We start from the raw sequence: 19,633 nt of genomic DNA on the forward strand, positions 1-19,633 counted from the left end.
GATCTGATCCAACTTTATGGGTCGTTATTTAAAAACAAAACAACCCAGAAGGTTAGCTCAAATTGACCCAAGTAGAGGACCTGACCCAATTTTCTGGGTTGGTTTATACAAAATGGCCCAATTTTTTACTTCAATTTGGGTCAATTTAACCCAAATAGAGAATGTCCATTTTTGACCCTTAATTGGGTTATATTTGATCCAACTGTTTTAGAGTGGAATTTCTAGTCATGTTTTGGTTTGATATTTATGAAATCATAGTCTTTCTGAGGATAAATAAAATGCCAAATGTAAAACTGCTTTTAGACATTCATTTTGCCATGTACATTTTTTGCAATTTCTAAACTCTGGTTCTGCTCTGCTCAGGCTCAACTAGGTGTGTGTGAGGCCACACGAAGTTGTGCTCAGTGTCAGGCTTGGAAGACGGGAGAGAAGAAGGACAAGGAGGAATGTGCCAAGTGTCCTTTCAGAGTCACCATGGTGGACGAACTCAAAGAAGGTGCTGGAATGGAAATGCAAATGCAAACACGCGATCACCTTTGTTAAAGTCATGATTATGATTAGATTTCTCACCACGCCAGTAGTTAGACATTATATGTGTGTGGTTACAGCGGACAAGGTGCTTGAAAAGTGCAGTTTCCGTGACGAGGATGATGACTGCACATACCACTACACGGTGGAAAACCCTAGAGCTCCAGCATCTAAAGACTTGGAGGTCCAGGTGCTGAAAAAGAAAGGTAATATTAATATTTATTTCACTAAAAAAAAAAAAAAATCTGCCATGATCGCAAGTGAATAAGGGCTGTGTATAATTGTTGTATCGCTGATTGTTTGCCTACTTTTTGGACATTTCTTCAGATTGTCCGGCTGCCAGCCTCCTCTGGCTACTCCCTCTCCTCTTGTTCCTCTTGTTACTGCTGGCACTTTTGCTGCTCTGCTGCTGGAAATACTGTGCCTGCTGCAAAACCTGCTGCCAGGTAAGAAAATAATACTGTATTATTAGTAAAATGTATTTATTTACTAAAGTCAACTCCTTTACTAAAGTAAAAATTAAAGACAGTATTAATATGAGTTTGACCACCCCTGGTTTAACCAAACTCTGTAATTTTGTCTGCTCGCTAAAGCCTGTTAGCCTATTACTAACATATACTGTAATGCAAAACAACTAGACTAAACAGACACGCTGTATTTAAATTAGCATTGATTATAGGGTGATTATAAGTCTTCAAATAAGTGCTGCTTTTACGCACAGAGCAGCAACACATACAAACAGACCATAAATTACTTCTTCCAGCCTTGCCTCATATACATCAGAAAATATCAGAAATCCTTTATTGTCATTTTACAGTTCTAGTGAAACTAATGTTTTTCATCATGTCTCTCCAAAGAACTGCCTTGCACTGCTGCCTTGCTGTAGAAAAGGTATGATGTCAACTTTGTAAATCCTCTCACCTCCAACTTCGATGCATATTGAGGTAGCGGTTGATGTTCTCTTTAGGTCGCATGGTTGGATTCAAGGAGGATGAGTATCTTCTCCGCCAGTCTCTGCTCACCTCAGACCACCTGGACACACCTATGGTGAGGACGGGCCCTCTCAAAGGGACCGATGTCGTTCGCTGGAAGGTTACAGATAATGTGCACCGAAGTCCGAACCACCCCCAGGTTCTAGTCAAGCCCAACCCTAAAGAAACCAGTAAGTGTATACTGGATGTTTACAGTTGTTGTACTTCGTCTTCAAGATTTCTAATGCTGTTATTCTACCTTTTGTAGTTCAGTATCCAATCTCCCTGCGGCTTAACAGGCGGTTTTCTGAGAATTTGTCTCGTCCTGACTCCAGGGATGCAGAACAGCTTCGGAAAGAAGTCGCGGATAATGTGAGTTGGCATCTTTGGTGCATCGATATTCATATGTAGGGCTGTGCAACCAATCAAAATTCAATTTCAGTTTTTACACTCCACAATTACAAAATCAGCACCATTGTTTATTTAAAAAAAAAAAAAAAAAAAAAAGATTATTAATACTAATTTTGGAGTTTTTTTCAATTTATACATTTGCGACTTTTTCATTTTTAAAATAACTAATTTAATAAATTTTGTTTCATCCAAAAGGCACTTGCATAATTATAGTGTTTCAAAGAATTTTATTTGTCTTGATATTTTTTGTTTTTTATGTTATCATTTTCTTGTTTTGTACCAAAAAATAAATGATTGTCCTACTACACAGTGTACATGCTGAATAACACATGCTGCATAAATAAATAAATACATATTATAAATATTTATTATAATAAATTCTGTTTGGTCCAGAATGAACTTACATAATTATTGTTTCTCTTTTTTGTTTAATTGGTCCTAATATTTTTAAACATTTTCTTGTTTTGTACCAAAAAGTAAATGATAGTCCTACTGCACAGTGCACAAACTGAACTCCAACTTAATTTTTTTGCCAGCATAAATAAATAAATAAATAAATAAATAAATAAATAAATAAATATTATCATAAATATTTATTATTATAAATTCTGTTTGGGCCAAAAGGAACTTAATTTACATTATTATAGTGTTTCTATTATTTTAATTGGTCCTAAATATTTTACATTTTTAAATATTTTTTTTGTTTTGTACCAAAAAATAAATGATTGTCCTACTGCACAGTGCACAAGTTGAACTCCAACTTCAAGTTTTTGCTAGCATAAATAAATATATGTTATCATGAATATATGTTATTATTAATTTGGTTTGGTCCAAAAGGAGCGTATATAATTTGTGTTTCTATCTTTTTTTTTTTAAATCGATTTTACTTTTTTTTTTTTTTTTTACATTTTCTTGTTTTGTACCAAAAAATAAATAGTTTGAATAATGGTGATTTCAATTATTACCAAAATAATCGTGATTATAACTTTTTCCATGAGGATACATATGTCTCACTGTGGTCTATGTTTGCTTATTTTTCAGCTTAATGAGGTCTACAGACAAATTCCTGGGGCCCAGAAAATGCAGAAGACCTCATTTAGGTAGGGTGTGACTTCTCACATTATACAGTATATACATTCATGTGACCGTCTCTTTTAATCAACTACCTGTCTTTTTTGTTCCAGAACACAGAGAAATGCTGGAAAAAGGTAACACCCATACCTATATAATAAATATTTCTGTGGTCCCAAAGGACACAAATGTCTTAATTCCTGCTTCCCTTGTGATCTCCAGGCAGGACTACACCATCATGGACACCATCCTGTCTGCTCCTCGCAGCAGCTACCCTGATATTGTCAAGCTGACTGAGAGAAATGTCCAGTCTGGACGCTTCAACGACCTTAAAGTGTTGCCCGGCTACTACACTGTTGCGACGGACAGAGGTATGATGGAAGTGTTCATTTTTCATTTTAGTTTTTTTTGTTTTTTTTTTCGTTTTGACTTTTGTTTTTTAAATGTAGTTAGTTTTAATTAGTTTTCAGGGTGGTTCTGTTAGTTTTTATTAGTTTTAGTTATTTAATAAATGCTTTGTTTTAGCTTAGTTTTAGTTAGTTTCAGTATTAGTTTTAGTTTTTTGTAGTGGTGTCAAAATGAGTGCGTTAATTTAAAGTTCATTTAACGCCACTAATTTTTTTTAACGCGCGATTAATGACCGCCCTTTACTTGGAAAGCCTGTCTGGGATAATTCCAGTCACAATGCAGAAGCACATCCACGTCAAAATTTAGCAGTAATACATTTTATAATAATCCATACATTTGTGGAGATTGGGATCAAGTTGTATTTTACAATTTTAAAAATGGGCAGAATTTCACAAGTGATTTCATGTTAAAGATAAAAAAAAATGCACTGAGCTGTCACCAATGTCTTACAAATACAATAATGCCATCTAGTGGCATAAAAAAAATGACCAACACAAATCAATATCAAACTTGTTTTTACAGTACAGTACATCTTTTCAACTCAATTTTATGAATTATGACATTACTGCATGTTACTGCATTACTTCTGTGTGACACGCTTTTAAACATCCTTTTTCCGGTTAATATCTAAATAAATCCACTTAAAATCACATTTAAAATCATCCCCAAAGGGTCATGCATTAAATTAATTCCCAAAGACTAAAACAAAGCACAATTTTGCTATAATTTTAGTTCGTTTTGTAAACATAAAATGTAGTTTCAGTTTGTTTTCGATATTGGTTTTTGAATCTTAGTTTTAGTTTTTCCGTTAATTTTAGCTAATAAAATCACCTTGATCTCCACAGAGGCTGCAGGAGCTGTAGAGTTCCAAGAAGGTGTGGAGTCGGTGGATGTTCACGTGCCGCTCTTTGCCAAGGAAGAAGACGATGACAAGAAGCAGCTGCTGGTGGAGGCCACAGATGTGCCGCTGGGAATTGCCAAAATTGGGAAACGCTTGGTGAACATCACCATCATCAAAGAACATGGTCAGGAGAAACGGTGAAAATCATGATAACATATCATTTGACAGATTGCACTAACTGAATCTTTTACTTCCTCTCCCAAGCCTCCAGTGTGTTCTCCTTCCTCCAGCCGGCCTACACCTACAGCAGACAGGACGGGGTGGCCAATATTCCAATTAGCAGAGAGATCATTGAGGACGGACGCACACAAGTCTCTTATCGTACACGAGATCTCACAGCAAAGGATAAAAAAGTAACTATCCATTTTCACTGGATTCATGTTCCACTGACTAGACAGTATTGAAAAACTTCTTTATCTATTTTAGGATTACGTGACTGTGGATGGCGATCTCACTTACGGTCCTGGTGAGACCCAGAAGACCGTTCCGGTTCGTCTGCTGGAGCTGGGTGAGAAAGATGCCCTCCTGGATGACAAACAGGTCAAACAGTTCGTCATGGACCTCAGTAACCCGCGACAGGGCGCCAAGCTTGGCCGCTACCCGAGAACTACTGTCACAATTGCTGACCTACCAGGTAAGAAAGTGAAATTGTCCAGAAGCTTTCACGCAAAGTTACTGATGCCTGTTTTCAAGTTGTGATGCTTGTTTTGATTCTTAATCAGAGCCCAGTGTGATGATGTTCAAGAGAGGCACCCAGAACTTCACTACATCTGACCCAAATTACACCATCCCCGTGGTGCGTACTCGCAACCAGGACGGCCCCGCTACGGTGAAATGGCGCACAAAGAAGGGCCAACGCTTTGACCTCTCCGGCCTTCTGAAGTTTAACCCTGGAGAGACCGAGAAGAATATAGTGATCGACCCAAGAACACACTCGGCGCTGGGTCAGCCTGACAGCTTCCAGTTGGAGCTTTTGGAGCCGAGTAGCAATGCCACCGTTGGAGAGAGGAAAACCACGATTGTCAATGTTGTGGAAGGAGGTTGGTTGTGGTCTACTACAGGGGTTAAAAAAAAAAAAAAAATGCAGAAATTAATATTTTTCTTTTAAATTTTGTATTTTTTAGATAAAATATTTAAATGAATTAATGATTTTGACAAAAAAAAAGTAAAAAAAAATGTCAGAGTCCACATTTTTAATTTGTCAGAAAAAGAGACTAAAGGTAGATGAAATAAAAAGTTCTAAAAAAAATTACCTAAAAATACCCAAAAAGGAAGAGGTAAAGCAAAAAAAAGTACCATGAAATTGCCAAAAATGTCAGAATTGAATAAAAAAAAAGCAGCAAAGAAATAATTTAAAAAGTAACCATAAATGTCCAAAAACAAAATAAAAGAGGCAGAAAATTACCATAAAATGTCTTTGGCTTGCCAAAAAAAGTCAGTTGATTTAAAAAAAAAAAAAAAAAAAAAGGCCACGAAAAGAAAACGTTCAAAAAGTAACCATAAAATGCCCAAAAATACAGGGGGAAAAAATCCCCAAAATGATCATAAAATGTCCACACAATTGCAAAAAAAGTCAGAAAATTTCTTTTTAAAAAGGCAGAAAAGAACACATTTCAAAAGTAGCTACAAAATTACCAAATATGTCAGAATTGAATTTAAAAAAAAAAAAGCAGCCAAAAAAAAAAAAAAAAACATAACAAAAGTAATCATTAATGTCCAAAAACTAAATAAGAAAAGCAAATAATTACCATAAAATGTCTTTGGCTTGCCAAAAAAAAAAAAGGCGCCAAGAAACGAAAACGTTCAAAAAGTAACTATAAAATGTCCAAAAACAAAGGGCAAAAAATCCCAAAAATTACCATAAGATGTCCAGACAGTTGCAAAAAAAAGTCAGAAAATTTATTTTTTAAAAGGGTAGAAAAGAACACATTTCAAAAGTAGCTACAAAATCGCCAAAAATGTCAGAATTTTTTTTTTTTTTTAACGCAGCAAAAAAACAAAACAAAAAAACATTTAAAAGTAATCAGAAATGTCCAAAAACAAAATAAGAAAGGCAGAAAATTACCATAAAATGTCATTGGAATTTCCACCAAAAAAAGCCAGAAAGTTGATTTTTAAAAAAGGCCAAGAAAAGAAGACGTTCAACCATAAAATGTCCAAAAAACAAAAGAAATCCCGAAATTTATCACAAAATGTCCGCACAATTGCCAAAAATGTCAGGAAATTGATATTAAAAAAAAAAGGCAGAAAAAAATGTCAAAAAATAGCCAGAAAATGTCCAAGGACGAAGAGAGGCAGAAAATGACCATATTGCCCATTAAATTTCCAAAAATATCATTAAGTCTAAAATGTATGAAAAACGAAGTCTGAAAAATTACCAAAAAAAATGGAAGAGGAAAGGTAGAAGAAAATAAAATGAATGTTTGTGTATCCTTCATCACAATCTTCAAATGTTTTGAAGCTCTAGACAGATTTTGTTTTATTTATTTGGCCTAAAATGGCTCTTTTGATAGTAATGGTTGCTGACCTTTGCTCTAGTAGTAGTTGCAGATATTTCCAGTAAAATTGATTCCTTTTCCTTTTAACTCCTGTAGGTCCAAAATCTCCCGAGATGGCCATGATGCAGCAGAAAGGTTTTGTCTCTCCCAAAAATACTTCGCCTGGTGGTCGCCTTCTTGCTCCTGGAAACCCGAAGGCCAAAGCAACTGGACCCAGAAGCATCCGCCTCAACTGGGACCCGCCACCCGGTAACCCCTTGGGGTACAAGGTGCATCAAATGAACAGACGTCTCTTCCTCTGCTTATTACAGTGTTTCTTAAATGTACCTATTGTTTCCAATTGTGTTTTTAGGTGAAGTATTGGATCTACGGCGACCCAGAGAAAGATGCTCAGGTCTTAGATGTTAAGACTCCTCACGCCGAGCTGACCAACCTGTATCCCTATTGTGACTATGAGATGCGAGTGTCTGCCTACAATGCGTTGGGAAATGGCAATGATACGGACGTTGTTTCCTGTCAGACTCTGGAGGATGGTAATCATTTCTTTGCTCTTCAATGTTATTGGATATCAGCAGTCAGCTGAGTGCTAATATTATATATCTGTTTTCCTACAGTGCCGGGCGAACCGGGCCGACTTGCCTTCAACGTCATCAGCCCGACAGTCACTCAGCTCAGTTGGGCCGAGCCTGCAGAGACTAACGGCAACATCACGGCTTACGAGGTCATCTACACGCCCATCGACGATGATCTGAGTAAGAGAACCGCTGGATTTTTCAAAGTATATACTGTTAGTAGTACATGACATTGATGAAAGTCTTAATCCAGTGGTGCCCAAACTACAGTCCGGGGGCCATTTGTGGCCTGCCATCCATTTTTCAGTGGCCCGCGGCACATGCTAACATTAATTATAAAAATTAGATTAATTAATTAATTAATGAATTATAAAAATAAATTAACAACAAAAAAATATTTGGAGATGGTCAAAGTAAGAAGGGATGGTGTCGAAAAACACAGGTGCAATTAAAGGTTATTTTAGTTAACCAAAATCAATGAAATAACAAACTAAAATGTAAAAAAAACAATTTCGTTAACGCGTTAATGCGTTTTAAAAAATGAAAACTGAAATTACATTTCATGTTTACAAAACTAACTAAAACTACAATTATAGCAAAAATGTCCTACGTTTTAGTCTTTGCTAATTAATTTAATTTAAATGTGATTTTTAGTAGATTTATTTTGATATAAACCTGAATAATGGCGTTTGAAAGTATGGTGTTTTTTAAATATTGGGCACAAGTAATATACATTTAAAAAAATAGAATAATAAAATAAAACTAATACTGAAACTAAAACTAAGCATTTATTAAAGAACTAAAACTACTAAAAACTAACAGAACAACCCTGAAAACTAATTAAAACTATTACTATTAAAAACAAAACTCAAAACGAAATAAAAACTAACTAAAATAAAAAAAATCCAAAACTATAATAACCCTACTGCCATAGTCCTTGCCTTAGTCCTTCAATGGACTAAGCCATTTGGACAATAATGATGAGCTAGCGATAGGAAAATGAAGCTTCATGAAGCACTTGAGATATTTTTCGACTCCTAGCCTAGATGGTGTTAGTGGTTTCAGGAGAAACGCTAGTGTACTGGAAATTGCTTCAATATCCACTGAATCAAAAAAAATATCAACAGTGCTTCATGAAGCATCATTTACCCGTCATTGTGGGAATGCTTTTTATTCTCCTTTTTTTTTTTTTTTTTTTTTTTTTTTGCGCCATGTAGCAACTCCCACATAATACTTCCGATTTACACTGTTCAAATTTCAACTTGCTTCAAAAATTCACACCTCCCGGGGTATCGTCTGGATCCACATTACTTACAGTATCCACACAATTTAATGTTAAATATCTATTTTTCCCCGTTCATTTTCAATGGGATAGACATTGAACCATTTAGTGTCACTTACCACGCCCACCCCATACATAGAACTTATCACCGTTACCAGGTGTTTGATACTGCTTGTTGGCACAGTTGGTAAAGTACATTGTCCAGTAACCAGGTCATCATTCCATAATGTACCTTTCAATTTACTTTATAAGCATTCCGCATGCATTCACATCTTAGCATTCAGCTTTCAGCATTCCCACACAATTTCTCCAGAAATTTCACTTAGTCTAGTTAAATGTGTTTTTGTAATGTATCTTTGTCATCTTCTCGTATCCAGAGCAAGTTGGTGCAGCCAAGAAGGTGAAGATCGACAACCCAAAGAAGCGAATGCTCTTGATTGAGAATCTTGTGAGCGCCCAGACCTATCAGTACAAAGTCCGTGCCAAGAACGGAGTCGGTTGGGGCCCCTACAGAGACGCTACCATCAACTTGGCATCACAGCCTGCAAGACCTCTGTCCAGTAAGTCACCATTCCACCTGTCTGCTACTGAATCTTTTTGCTTTGCTGAATACAGACCCTACATCAGCATATCTGTCTCTTTTCTAGTTCCCATCATTCCAGATGTCCCCATCGTGGATGCCGAAGCAGGGGACGAGTATGACAGCTTTCTGATGTACAGCAACGAGGTGCTGAAGTCTCCTGCAGGGTCCAAGACGCCCAGCGTCTCTGGTGATGGTGGGTAGCCAGAGCCCAAACTGCAAACCATTCAAACACATTGATAATGATGAGAAATAAGCAAAAAAGAGCGATGGGTTGTAGAGCCAACCAAATGAGGATCCAGCCGCAAGCAAAGCAAAACTGCACAACTCTGCTCCATCTTTTCTACAAATTTTCCAATGCATCTTCTTATCCGCAATGGAAATGAATTCCATCTATATGGTAAAACCCAGACAGCTTCTATATCCGAGTATCGATGGAATCGATACTAACGTGAGCGCTAGGATCAATATTTTACATTGATTTTTTCTTTTGGTTTCTCATGGGTCCCTTATGCAATCCTTTTGTAGCACACGTGTATGTGCCGGCCTGCCAAACAACAGCGGTGGGCGGCAATGGCGGAAACAATTATTTTTACAGTGAATGACATAATATGACAAGGAAGCTTTGTTTGAACTTTTCAAACTACTAGTTGAGCTAAGTTGTTTGTGTAGCGCAACATGTCAGTGTTGATTATGTAATGTGACTAGACTAGAGGAACTGGCTGACGTTTCTTTGAATGCTAAGAATATGAAGAGTAATACAACTTTGCAAATAACAGCCCAGGTATGTTTCTATTGAGGATATTATATTATGGCATATTTAACTCTTTTACTGCCACACGTTATCAAAAAGACTTTAATATGATCATTCAAATCATCCTTGAAAAAATTCTATTTCATCAGATTTCGTCATGTTTCATTGTAATTTCATACACAGGCAGTCCATTGAAAAGAGATACAATGATGCCATCTGCTGGCCATAGTGAGTGTTTTTGATTCCACAACCTATTGACCAGGCAACGCTGCACTAAGATGTTGCACTGCCCATTGATTAAAAAATAAATAAATAAATAAATAAAAAATTTTTAAAAAAAACATAGTTAACGTCATTTAACGATTATGACGGCATATATCGTGATTTTACGAATTGTTATTAAACGTTTTTGGCGGTCAAAGAGCCTAACAGGACAATCTACTGTGCAAAAAAAAATAAAAAAGGGAAAAAAAGCTTTTTAACTCATTTGCTCCCAAAAACGTATAAATACATTTTGTTTTTGTTTTAAGTCTCCCAAAGACGTATTTATACGTTTTTGTTTTGTTTTGTTTTTTTATGCTAGAGCATACAGAAGACTTTAATGCAGCCTCTCAACTGCAAAGAACGGTTGCAGAAATGGTAGTTATTACACAAACGGCCAGCAGGTGGCAGCAGAGCAAAGGAGATCAATCAGGGCCATGTTGAAAAAAAAAAAAATTCAATTACTCACAATTCTAAATAGATTTGTGAAAATTGATTAAACTTAGCTATATTCTAATGCTAATTGCTGCAAAACGGAAACAGATAGTAACGTGATTTTTTTCCCTTATAAAAGAAGAGACTTTAATCTTTCTTTTGATAGGTTCCATGTTTTTATAGGAATAGAACACAATATTCTGTGGGTCTTGCAAAATAAGTCAAAATCCAATAAAACAGCCGGGCGCGAACGGGATTGCTTCTGTGAAAATGGCCGGGAGTGAATGAGTTAAATAGGACAAATGCTTTAAAATAACATTTTATGAACTTAAAAGTACTTGGTATCGGTATCGGTATAGGCGATATTGGCACCAGTATTTACTTGGTATCGATCGATATAAAAATCTGAAGTATCACACAGCTCTACTTTTTGCACAAGTCAACTTTCTGTGGCTCTCAATTAGTTAGAAACTGATATGTCTTTTTTTTTTTTTCCCCGGGTACCGATTATTAGTGCTCCTGGAGGGCGATAACCGATTTTTGAAGCCGTTATTCATTTGTAGTAAAAGAGAATACATTTGCGTCAAAATTTCCCCAAAAAATAAACTGTTGAAATGCCATTATATCAAATTTTCAACACTGAAGGTTTTTTTTTTTTTTTAAATATATAAAGAATAGACAACTGTGGTTAAAAATGGTAAAAAATAACAACAACTATACACTATGTGTTAAACTAAATTAAAAACTCTAGTAAAAGGCTACCTAAAATTTTCAACTATAAATAGTTTTCCAAATATTCAGCATATTTTTTTTAATTTTAACACAAAAAGTGTAGGGCGTTCCCAGTGTCAGCATGATCTTTTATAAAGTAAAGTGGAAATTTAAACAAATAAACGAAAAGTTCCTTCTATCACACTGAGCGACAAACGCATGCGAATGTAGCTAGTTGTGGATTTTTGTCAGGGTTTCTTAAAAGGTTTCAAAAGACCTTCGAAGACAGTGAAAAATGAAACCTATTCAAAATTTCTTTCGGACAAGTAAAAACGGTCTGGAAGGCATCTATATCATACGTCATAATCCTCATAAGTACGCAAAGCACTGAGCATTTTTGCCTACCGTCCTCCGCTTGCTTGCTTCTCCCCCTCCCCTCATCACCTCAATTTGCAAGGCTGGAAATTTGTCAAGTTGCTGGGGTCCAACCTGAATCTCCGAAAGGTGTCATGGACAAAGCTCGTGGACGTCATCCCTAACGGTCGGCTCAGCACAGACACAGAGACGAGCGCAGACGAGGCCCCATACCCAAACTTCACACAAACACCCGTGCCAGGTGAAGAGCAGCAGACGGGCGGTCGCCATACCAGAATTTCCCTCTATCCTCAATAGTGATCGTGTCAGAAGTTTCGTGAAGTCCTTTGTCCCCAACCAACCCGAGCACTGGCATCAACTGCACCACCTTCCAGTTGATAATCAGAAGCACGCTTACCCCTCAAGTATACCTGCCTCTGTCTCTCTGTAGGAAAGTAGTAGTCTTGGGGCAGCTTGCAGGTCTGGATTTTCGACATCACTACAGGGAATCTTCAACAATCTTCATGGAATCTGTTTGGAAATACGCAAATCACCCCCATTTACATAAGTAGAAAGTCAGATTCAGATTTTGCTTGTCCCGGAGGAGCCACCATGTTATGTGACTTTGGAATAATCAACATACTGTCAAATGAATACCTCTGTAGGGGATTGTCCATCATCACTTGTCCGCTAACCTTGTGGCTACTGAGTATTTAATTTTGACTTCTTGTCAAAAAAGGCGTAAAAAAACATTATTCTGTTTTGATTGGAATGATTTCATTATTAATTCACAAAGTCATAAATGCCAAAAATACAAGACAACACCCGTCGAAAATTGTTTGCTTCCCCAATCAGTAACACCTGTCCGATAGTGGAACCCCAATGCTAAGGCAAACAAACAAAAACATACTGCCCCCTAGTGGTTGGAGGTACAAACAAATCAAACGTTGGCATCCTACAACCTCTCTGACAGTGTCAATCAAAATGATCGCTTTAAAGGTACGATTACCACATTTTGTACTCGATCTAGATTGTGCAGGTGTGCCTTTTTTGTGACAATTTCCTGGTGACGAAAACTGACATTCGTCCATTTCCTGTGGATGGCCCAATAACAATGGTTTACAATAACGGATGTTTCCCTTCAAGTAATTTCTTTGCATTATTGTATCCGAATGCTAACAGCTGACATCACATCAATCAATCCGCTGACAATTTCACAGATTACATGATGAACGGCAAGTGGGACCAGAACTTCCTCTTCCCAGGCGGTTCTGTCACACGCAACTTGTCCACGTCCTCCACTCCCATGTCGTCTGTCAACTCCAACTACAGGGGCGGCACCTTCACCACAGAAACAACCACCAACTACATGTCAGGTAAGACACCTGTGATTAAACTATTTTTTAAATTGATTAATCTATCAATTATTCAATCGATTAATCGACTAATTGGATTCATTTGATTGCCTTTTGATTGCCCTGATTAGTTTTTATTTACCAGTAATTGTTTATTTCACACTTCATATTCATATAGTGATTTAAAAAAGGGGGGATTGATGTACTATGTTATCGGTTTAGTTATTGTTCTCCAAAGTAAACAGATGTTTGCAAATGTCTTATTTTGATTAAACACAGAAGATAATCAGTCTTCTTTCATAAAGGACTACGGAAATCAGTGAACAATTACTGTTAATATGCTGGAATCAGAGGATTTGGACAATTTTAAATTAAAAAATGACTGTAAACGATTACTCGATTATTAAAATAGTTAATAGTCAATTAACTCATTCACTTTCAGCCATTATCGCTCCCGGCTGTTTTTCTGGATTTTGACTGATTTTGAAAGGCCCACAGAATATTGTACATGGAACCTACCAAAAGAAATATTAGTCTCTTTTTTTTTTTTTTTTCATCAAGAAAAAAAAATGTAATTTCTATCTGTTTCCGTTTTGCAGCAATTAGCATTAGAATATAGCTAAGTTTCATGGTATTCACAATTCTGTTTAAAAAAAAAAAAACTCTTAAAAAAATAGCTTTTTTTGCAACGTGGTCCTGGTTGATCTCTTATACTCTGATGCCACGTGCTGTTCATTTTTGGAATAACTGTCATAGGTTTAAGTGTCCTCTTCAGGTCAAGGCCTTCTGTATGCTCTAGTATTAAAAAAAAAAAAAAAACTGTGTTTGGGACCATGACAATTAGGGGTGTTAAAAAAATCGATTCAGCAATATATTGCGATATTACAGCGCGCAATTCTCAAATCGATTCAATAGGCGGCCGAATCGATTTTTAAACATCCATTTTTTATGGAAATATATTCAACAAAACGTATTACTTAGGATTAGTGTTCATACCTTAAGCATGGAAGTGTGTTATATTAATGGAACATTAAACCAGAATATTTTATTTTAATGCTGTTCAAACATGAAACAGATTACAACAACACAGTTATAAGACTGAATAATACATTTTCATACAAATCTTACAGTGTACATGTACAAGTTTACTGATTAGCATTTTCTAAATTTGAGTAAAATAAAATCGCACTTGTAAATTTGTATCGAGATGAATTGATACTGAATCGAATCCTGCCCTATGAATCGTGATACGAATCGAATCGTCAGGTGCTAGGCAATTCACACCCATAATGACAATGTTTTTGGGAGCAAATGAGTCAATTTGCTAATCAATTACTTGTCGATTGATTTTGACAGCCCTATCTGTGATTAAATCTCACAAGCTCTAGTTTAACTCTCCGCCATTCCAACAGGAAGTCCTCTTCGACCCGACATGATGGGCGGAATAGGTGGAATGCACTCAACGGACGTCATCATGAGGAAGCGCTCGGAGAGGGGTTACGCAGACGAAAACATCCGAGACTCCATCGTCATGTCCAACTTTCCAGATATAGGTAACATTGACAGTGGTTGACATCTAAGCACAGGCTGGTTGATACTGTAAGAAAGGAGACCACGTAGTTAGCGTGAGCGCATGAGCCAAATGTCTTGGAACAGGATGCATGTTAACAAGCTTGGTGCTGTTGGTTGCATAGCAGGCTTTGCAAGGAGCTCTGCTGACTATCGCTCTGTCTTTTTCTGCCCCCCTCTCACCTTAACACTCCCACGTTTTACCTCTCACGTCCTCTGCGCCCGCCTCGTTTCCACCTCCTCCGCTCAACGTGCCATCAGGTGTGTACGGCTTCCCTGGGTCGCAGAGCCAGTTCAGCTACAGCCTGTCTCAGGGTCCCAGGTTCAGGACTCAGTCTTCCGAGGTCAACGAAGCTCTGTATAATTTGGACAGGGTGCTTCAGGGTAAGTGTGGCGCATGTCGAGCATGAAGGCTGCCGTTTTATTCCCTGCTCTCCTTCTTCAAGACGCAACATAGTTGGTGACTAGAGAAATACCGGCAATATCAGTAGACACTATTGATATCCAAAAGATCTTTGTGAAAAGTCTGTTGTTATTGAGATCATTATTATGGTCACTTTTGCAGCAGAAAGGTATTTGTATGCGTGATTGCATGTAACTACGTAAAAGATTTTTTTAAATACTCCCAGTAAAGACCAAAATATTCATACATTGGTCACTATTTTAATTCATTTTCCTTTGTCTTTTGAATGGATATCTTGTAGGGATGTAACGATATCCAAACATCACGATACGATATTGTCACGATATGAAGGTCACGATACGATAATTATCACGATATTGTGGGGGCTTTGGCGATATTTAAAAAAAGATCACAATATTGTAAAAAAGAGAGCTCATACTAAAAAAATAAATAAAAATACAATACAGTCAAACCTCGGTTTTTGAACATAATCCGTTCCAGAAGGCTGTTCCAAAAGCGAATTGTTCGAAATCCGAAACAATTTTTCCCATTATAATTATTGTAAATAATTTTAATCCGTTCCAAGTCTAAAAAAAAAACTTTTTCCAAGTTTTTTTTTTTCTATTTTACACCATAAACTGCACTGTATACTGTTTACCATAAATAGAAACGGGTAGAAATAGACACTGTTTTATTTTAATAGAAGATATCCTATCTAAAATGATGAGGAAAAAAAACAAAAAACAAAATGCACTTGCATTCTTTGGGCCCATGATTAGGGGCTAATACACGATGCAAAACTAAAAAAAAGATTTGCGTAAATAACAATGAACAGGTCTGCTCCAAACTAACTTTGAACACGAATGTGCTATGGGGGAACCATTCGAGTTAGCTCGGCTTTTTTTCCCAAGTGAGTCGCGTTCAGGTACGCTCGACTTTTTCTTCCGAGTGAGTCGCGTTCAGGTACGCTCGGCTTTTTCTCCCAAGTGAGTCGCGTTCAGGTACGCTCGGCTTTTTTCAGTTTGGTCGAGAGACGAATTTTTGGACGAGTTCTGAGACATAAAATTCTCAATTTTCTCGTCGAAAACCAAATTAGTCGAGAACAGAAGCATTCGAAAACCAAGGTTTGACTGTATTGTGCTTTTGTACATAACGGCAATGCATATAAACGATCTACAATCTCTAATAACAATATTGAGACACTTACTTGCTAATGCAAGCACATATTGATTGCTTCACAAGCAAATTAGGTTCCCCTTTATCTGACAATTAGCATCATTTTAAACATAGAAGGCCAAAACATCCCTAATGAAAATTAAATTGCACTAATAAATTAGCCACTAGAGGGTGCTAGAACTGCACAAATGGAAATCAACCTGACTTTTTTAATGTTCATTTAAATATTGTGAACATGACGACGACGATATTGTAGCAGTTTTAATATCGCGATATCACGATATTATCCTTATCGTGACATCACTAATATCTTGTGATTGGAAAAACAACACAGCAGCAATGAAATATAGATATTTAAAAAAATGAGGCCAAAACCTCACAAGTCACAATTAGGGAAATTTCATATTTTTTCAAAAATCTATAGGTTACTTTTGTTCAATCCAAACATGGTTGTCATTTTTGCAAATTATTGACTAATTTAAAGTGTTTAAAATTTATGATGATGCAATGGTTGACAAAAAACAAGGTACAAGGTTTGGCCTGATGGCAGTGATGTGTCCACGCACATATACAGATTGTTAATATATTCAAAGAATGTTTAAATGTGACCCCAAACATGACGAGAGAAAAAATCGGCACGCATCTAGATGACCAGCAAAGTACACCACACGCATCACAATATGTGTTTCCTCCCACAATAATAATTTGTTTGTGTGTTGTATTGTGATGTTGGTTGGAATAAAAGCTATTGTTGTAAATTGTACAAATGTTATTTAAAAAACAAAACAAAACAAAACACGATATCTGATGTAATTCCAAAACGGACCTTTAGGGGGCAGCGTGATGCCACCAGGAAGTCAGACAATAAAAAAATACAAACAAGAAGAAAGCGTAGAAGAAGAAACACAACACAACACAACACAAGAAGCTAGGCTAACTGTTAGCTTAGCTTATCACGTTACAGTGGCAAACTCTGCTTTTATTCCGATTCAACTTTCAAAGGAAATATAAATTATAAAGACTTCTAAATTAGACAGACAACAAATCAGCTATGACTCAAAACACAACCGAAATAAAATTGTAGTCTTCTAGGCAACTCAGCATTTTGCTAACTGCCCTAGATGTAAACCAATATTAAAAATAGTTTAGTCCACTATTTATTAGTCACTGGTCATTTTGTTAAATATAAAATACATATAGGAAGATTAAAGTGCTGGTAGTGTGGAATTAGAATAAGCAAAATAATGTAACTATCTAGCCAAAATAGTCGATCTAAACAGAAAGACTATTTTTCAAAAGGCAAAATCTTTTCTTGGATCTTATGTGTGCTTTATATACAAATGCATTACACACCCCAACTCCGTCTCTCATCAGATGCAAGACTCAGTCCAGGGGTCCCCGACACCCCCAGCAGATTGGTGTTTTCAGCTCTGGGTCCCACTGCCCTGAAAGTCAGCTGGCAGGAGCCCCACTGCGAGAAGGACATCCTGGGCTACTGTGTGCTCTACCAGCCGCTCAATGGAGGTGAGGGTGGCCTTCTATAGGTTGTTTGTTTATTATTAAGTCCAACAAATTGTCTTTTTAAGCGGCCTTAACATGCCCACAACATTTTTTTTCTGCTAAAACTGGTTCATACAAATTTAGTGTACCCCTTCAAAATGAATTTATTGGCAAACCCTAAAATGTCTCTCCTAGGTGAAGTGAAGCGCATCAATGTGACCAACCCGGCGGACAACTCTGTGATCATCCAGGATCTTCTGCCCAACCACTCGTACCTGTTTAAGGTGAAGGCTCAGAGCCAAGAAGGCTGGGGCCCGGAAAGGGAGGGCGTCATCACCATCGAGTCCGCCGTCGACCCCAAGAGTCCCCTCAGCCCCATGCCAGGTTCTCGTCATCACCTTCTGGAACGGTCACTGCCATGTCCAGTCTGGTTCTTATTCTCTTGTTATTTTCTGGCAGGGTCGCCGTTCACCCTGAGCACCCCGAGTGCGCCGGGTCCCCTCGTCTTTACGGCTCTCAGCCCCGATTCCTTGCAGCTCAGTTGGGAGAAACCCAGGAAGCCCAACGGAGACATTCTCGGCTACGTGGTCACCTGCGAGCAGCTTCACGGAGGAGGTGAGGCTCTCGTTTATTTATGATCATTAGTATCAAACAACGGATTAAATAGTGTCGTCTGAAGTTAACTTCCAACCCTTGTGTCGTCCAGGTGATACGCGTTCCTTCCAGGTGAGCGGGGACAGCGCCGAAACCCGGCTGACAGTCCCCAACCTGACCGAGAACATCCCTTACAAGTTCAAAGTTCAGGCTCAGACCACTCAGGGTTTCGGCCCCGAGAGGGAGGGGATCATCACGATCGAGTCTCAGGATGGAGGTAAACGTTTTTCACGAGGAACTGCAAATGTTTTTTTGTTGCTATGTATACAAACAAAAAGTCTGTTTTCTATATCGTCGTCACTAGGCGAAAAACACTTTTGTCCCTTTTTGTCGTTTTTTTTACATTTTTATGTTTTTGGCTGCGATTGGCTGGCAACCAGTCCAGGGTGTACCCTGCCTGCTGCCCAAAGCCAGTTGAGATAGGGTCCAGCACCCCCCGTGAGCCTTGTGAGGAATAAGCGGTCAAGAAAATGGATGGATGGATATATATATATATATATATATATATATATATATATATATATATATATATATATATATATATATATATATATTGTCCTGTTTTTTTTTGTCTTTTTTTTTTAATGATGAAACATTAAACAATTAACTAATTAAAAAAAAAAAAAAAAAAAACACTTGTGTCCATTTTTTTTTACATTTTTTAATTGTTTTTGGGATTCCAAAAACATAAAAATGTAAACACTTTTGTCCTTTTTTTTTAAATCATTTTTTACATTTTTATGTTTTTGAGATGCCAAAAACATAATCATGTAAAAAAAATATAAAAAAAATTCAATTTTTGTCTTTTTTTTTTTTTTATTATTAACTTATTAAAAAAAATAAATTCAATTTTTGTCAGTTTTTACATTTTATTTTTAATAAAAATAAAAATGTAAAAACATTACAAAAATGGACAAAAGTGTTTTTCACATAGCAGAGACGACATGTGCCATCCTTTCAATGCAGCATTTTACAGTAACGTAACATTACATCCGCATAATTTCCTTACAGGGGCTTTGTCTCAGTTCAATAATCAATCAATGACAAGGAGGGAAGTTTTCAACATGCCGACTGACATCAGCACCATGAGCAACATCTCGCGCACCATGATCAACGACCCGTATTTCTCAGGTACAAATGGACTTTTTGCTGTGTCGAGTCTAATAATTGAATTTGCTCTTCTTTCTTTTCTTACTTTACAATAACACAAGTTTCCCTTTCATAATCTCTCTTCTCTTG

General features: G+C 37.0%; 1 protein-coding gene across 5 annotated transcripts in view; it reads left to right on the top strand.

The window, feature by feature from the left end:
- Positions 1 to 19,633, top strand: part of itgb4 (integrin, beta 4) — a 40,830-nt gene that overhangs the window by 20,172 nt on the left and 1,025 nt on the right. For 4 of the 5 annotated variants that reach the window (XM_077502427.1, XM_077502428.1, XM_077502425.1 and 1 more), the window contains 26 exons: positions 364 to 496; positions 609 to 734; positions 856 to 974; positions 1,386 to 1,419; positions 1,496 to 1,690; positions 1,768 to 1,871; positions 2,952 to 3,010; positions 3,095 to 3,118; positions 3,204 to 3,352; positions 4,235 to 4,414; positions 4,495 to 4,643; positions 4,717 to 4,924; positions 5,013 to 5,330; positions 6,885 to 7,057; positions 7,141 to 7,321; positions 7,403 to 7,540; positions 9,020 to 9,202; positions 9,290 to 9,418; positions 12,958 to 13,113; positions 14,505 to 14,645; positions 14,923 to 15,045; positions 17,615 to 17,764; positions 17,936 to 18,124; positions 18,200 to 18,355; positions 18,447 to 18,611; positions 19,406 to 19,525. In XM_077502427.1, coding sequence (XP_077358553.1) covers positions 364 to 496; positions 609 to 734; positions 856 to 974; positions 1,386 to 1,419; positions 1,496 to 1,690; positions 1,768 to 1,871; positions 2,952 to 3,010; positions 3,095 to 3,118; positions 3,204 to 3,352; positions 4,235 to 4,414; positions 4,495 to 4,643; positions 4,717 to 4,924; positions 5,013 to 5,330; positions 6,885 to 7,057; positions 7,141 to 7,321; positions 7,403 to 7,540; positions 9,020 to 9,202; positions 9,290 to 9,418; positions 12,958 to 13,113; positions 14,505 to 14,645; positions 14,923 to 15,045; positions 17,615 to 17,764; positions 17,936 to 18,124; positions 18,200 to 18,355; positions 18,447 to 18,611; positions 19,406 to 19,525 — 3,802 coding nt within the window. The remainder of the gene's footprint in view (positions 1 to 363; positions 497 to 608; positions 735 to 855; positions 975 to 1,385; positions 1,420 to 1,495; positions 1,691 to 1,767; positions 1,872 to 2,951; positions 3,011 to 3,094; positions 3,119 to 3,203; positions 3,353 to 4,234; positions 4,415 to 4,494; positions 4,644 to 4,716; positions 4,925 to 5,012; positions 5,331 to 6,884; positions 7,058 to 7,140; positions 7,322 to 7,402; positions 7,541 to 9,019; positions 9,203 to 9,289; positions 9,419 to 12,957; positions 13,114 to 14,504; positions 14,646 to 14,922; positions 15,046 to 17,614; positions 17,765 to 17,935; positions 18,125 to 18,199; positions 18,356 to 18,446; positions 18,612 to 19,405; positions 19,526 to 19,633) is intronic. The other variant, XM_077502426.1, reaches the window with a different exon arrangement.

The sequence above is a fragment of the Festucalex cinctus genome, chromosome 17 (assembly GCF_051991245.1).
Source record: "Festucalex cinctus isolate MCC-2025b chromosome 17, RoL_Fcin_1.0, whole genome shotgun sequence".
NCBI lineage: Eukaryota > Metazoa > Chordata > Actinopteri > Syngnathiformes > Syngnathidae > Festucalex > Festucalex cinctus.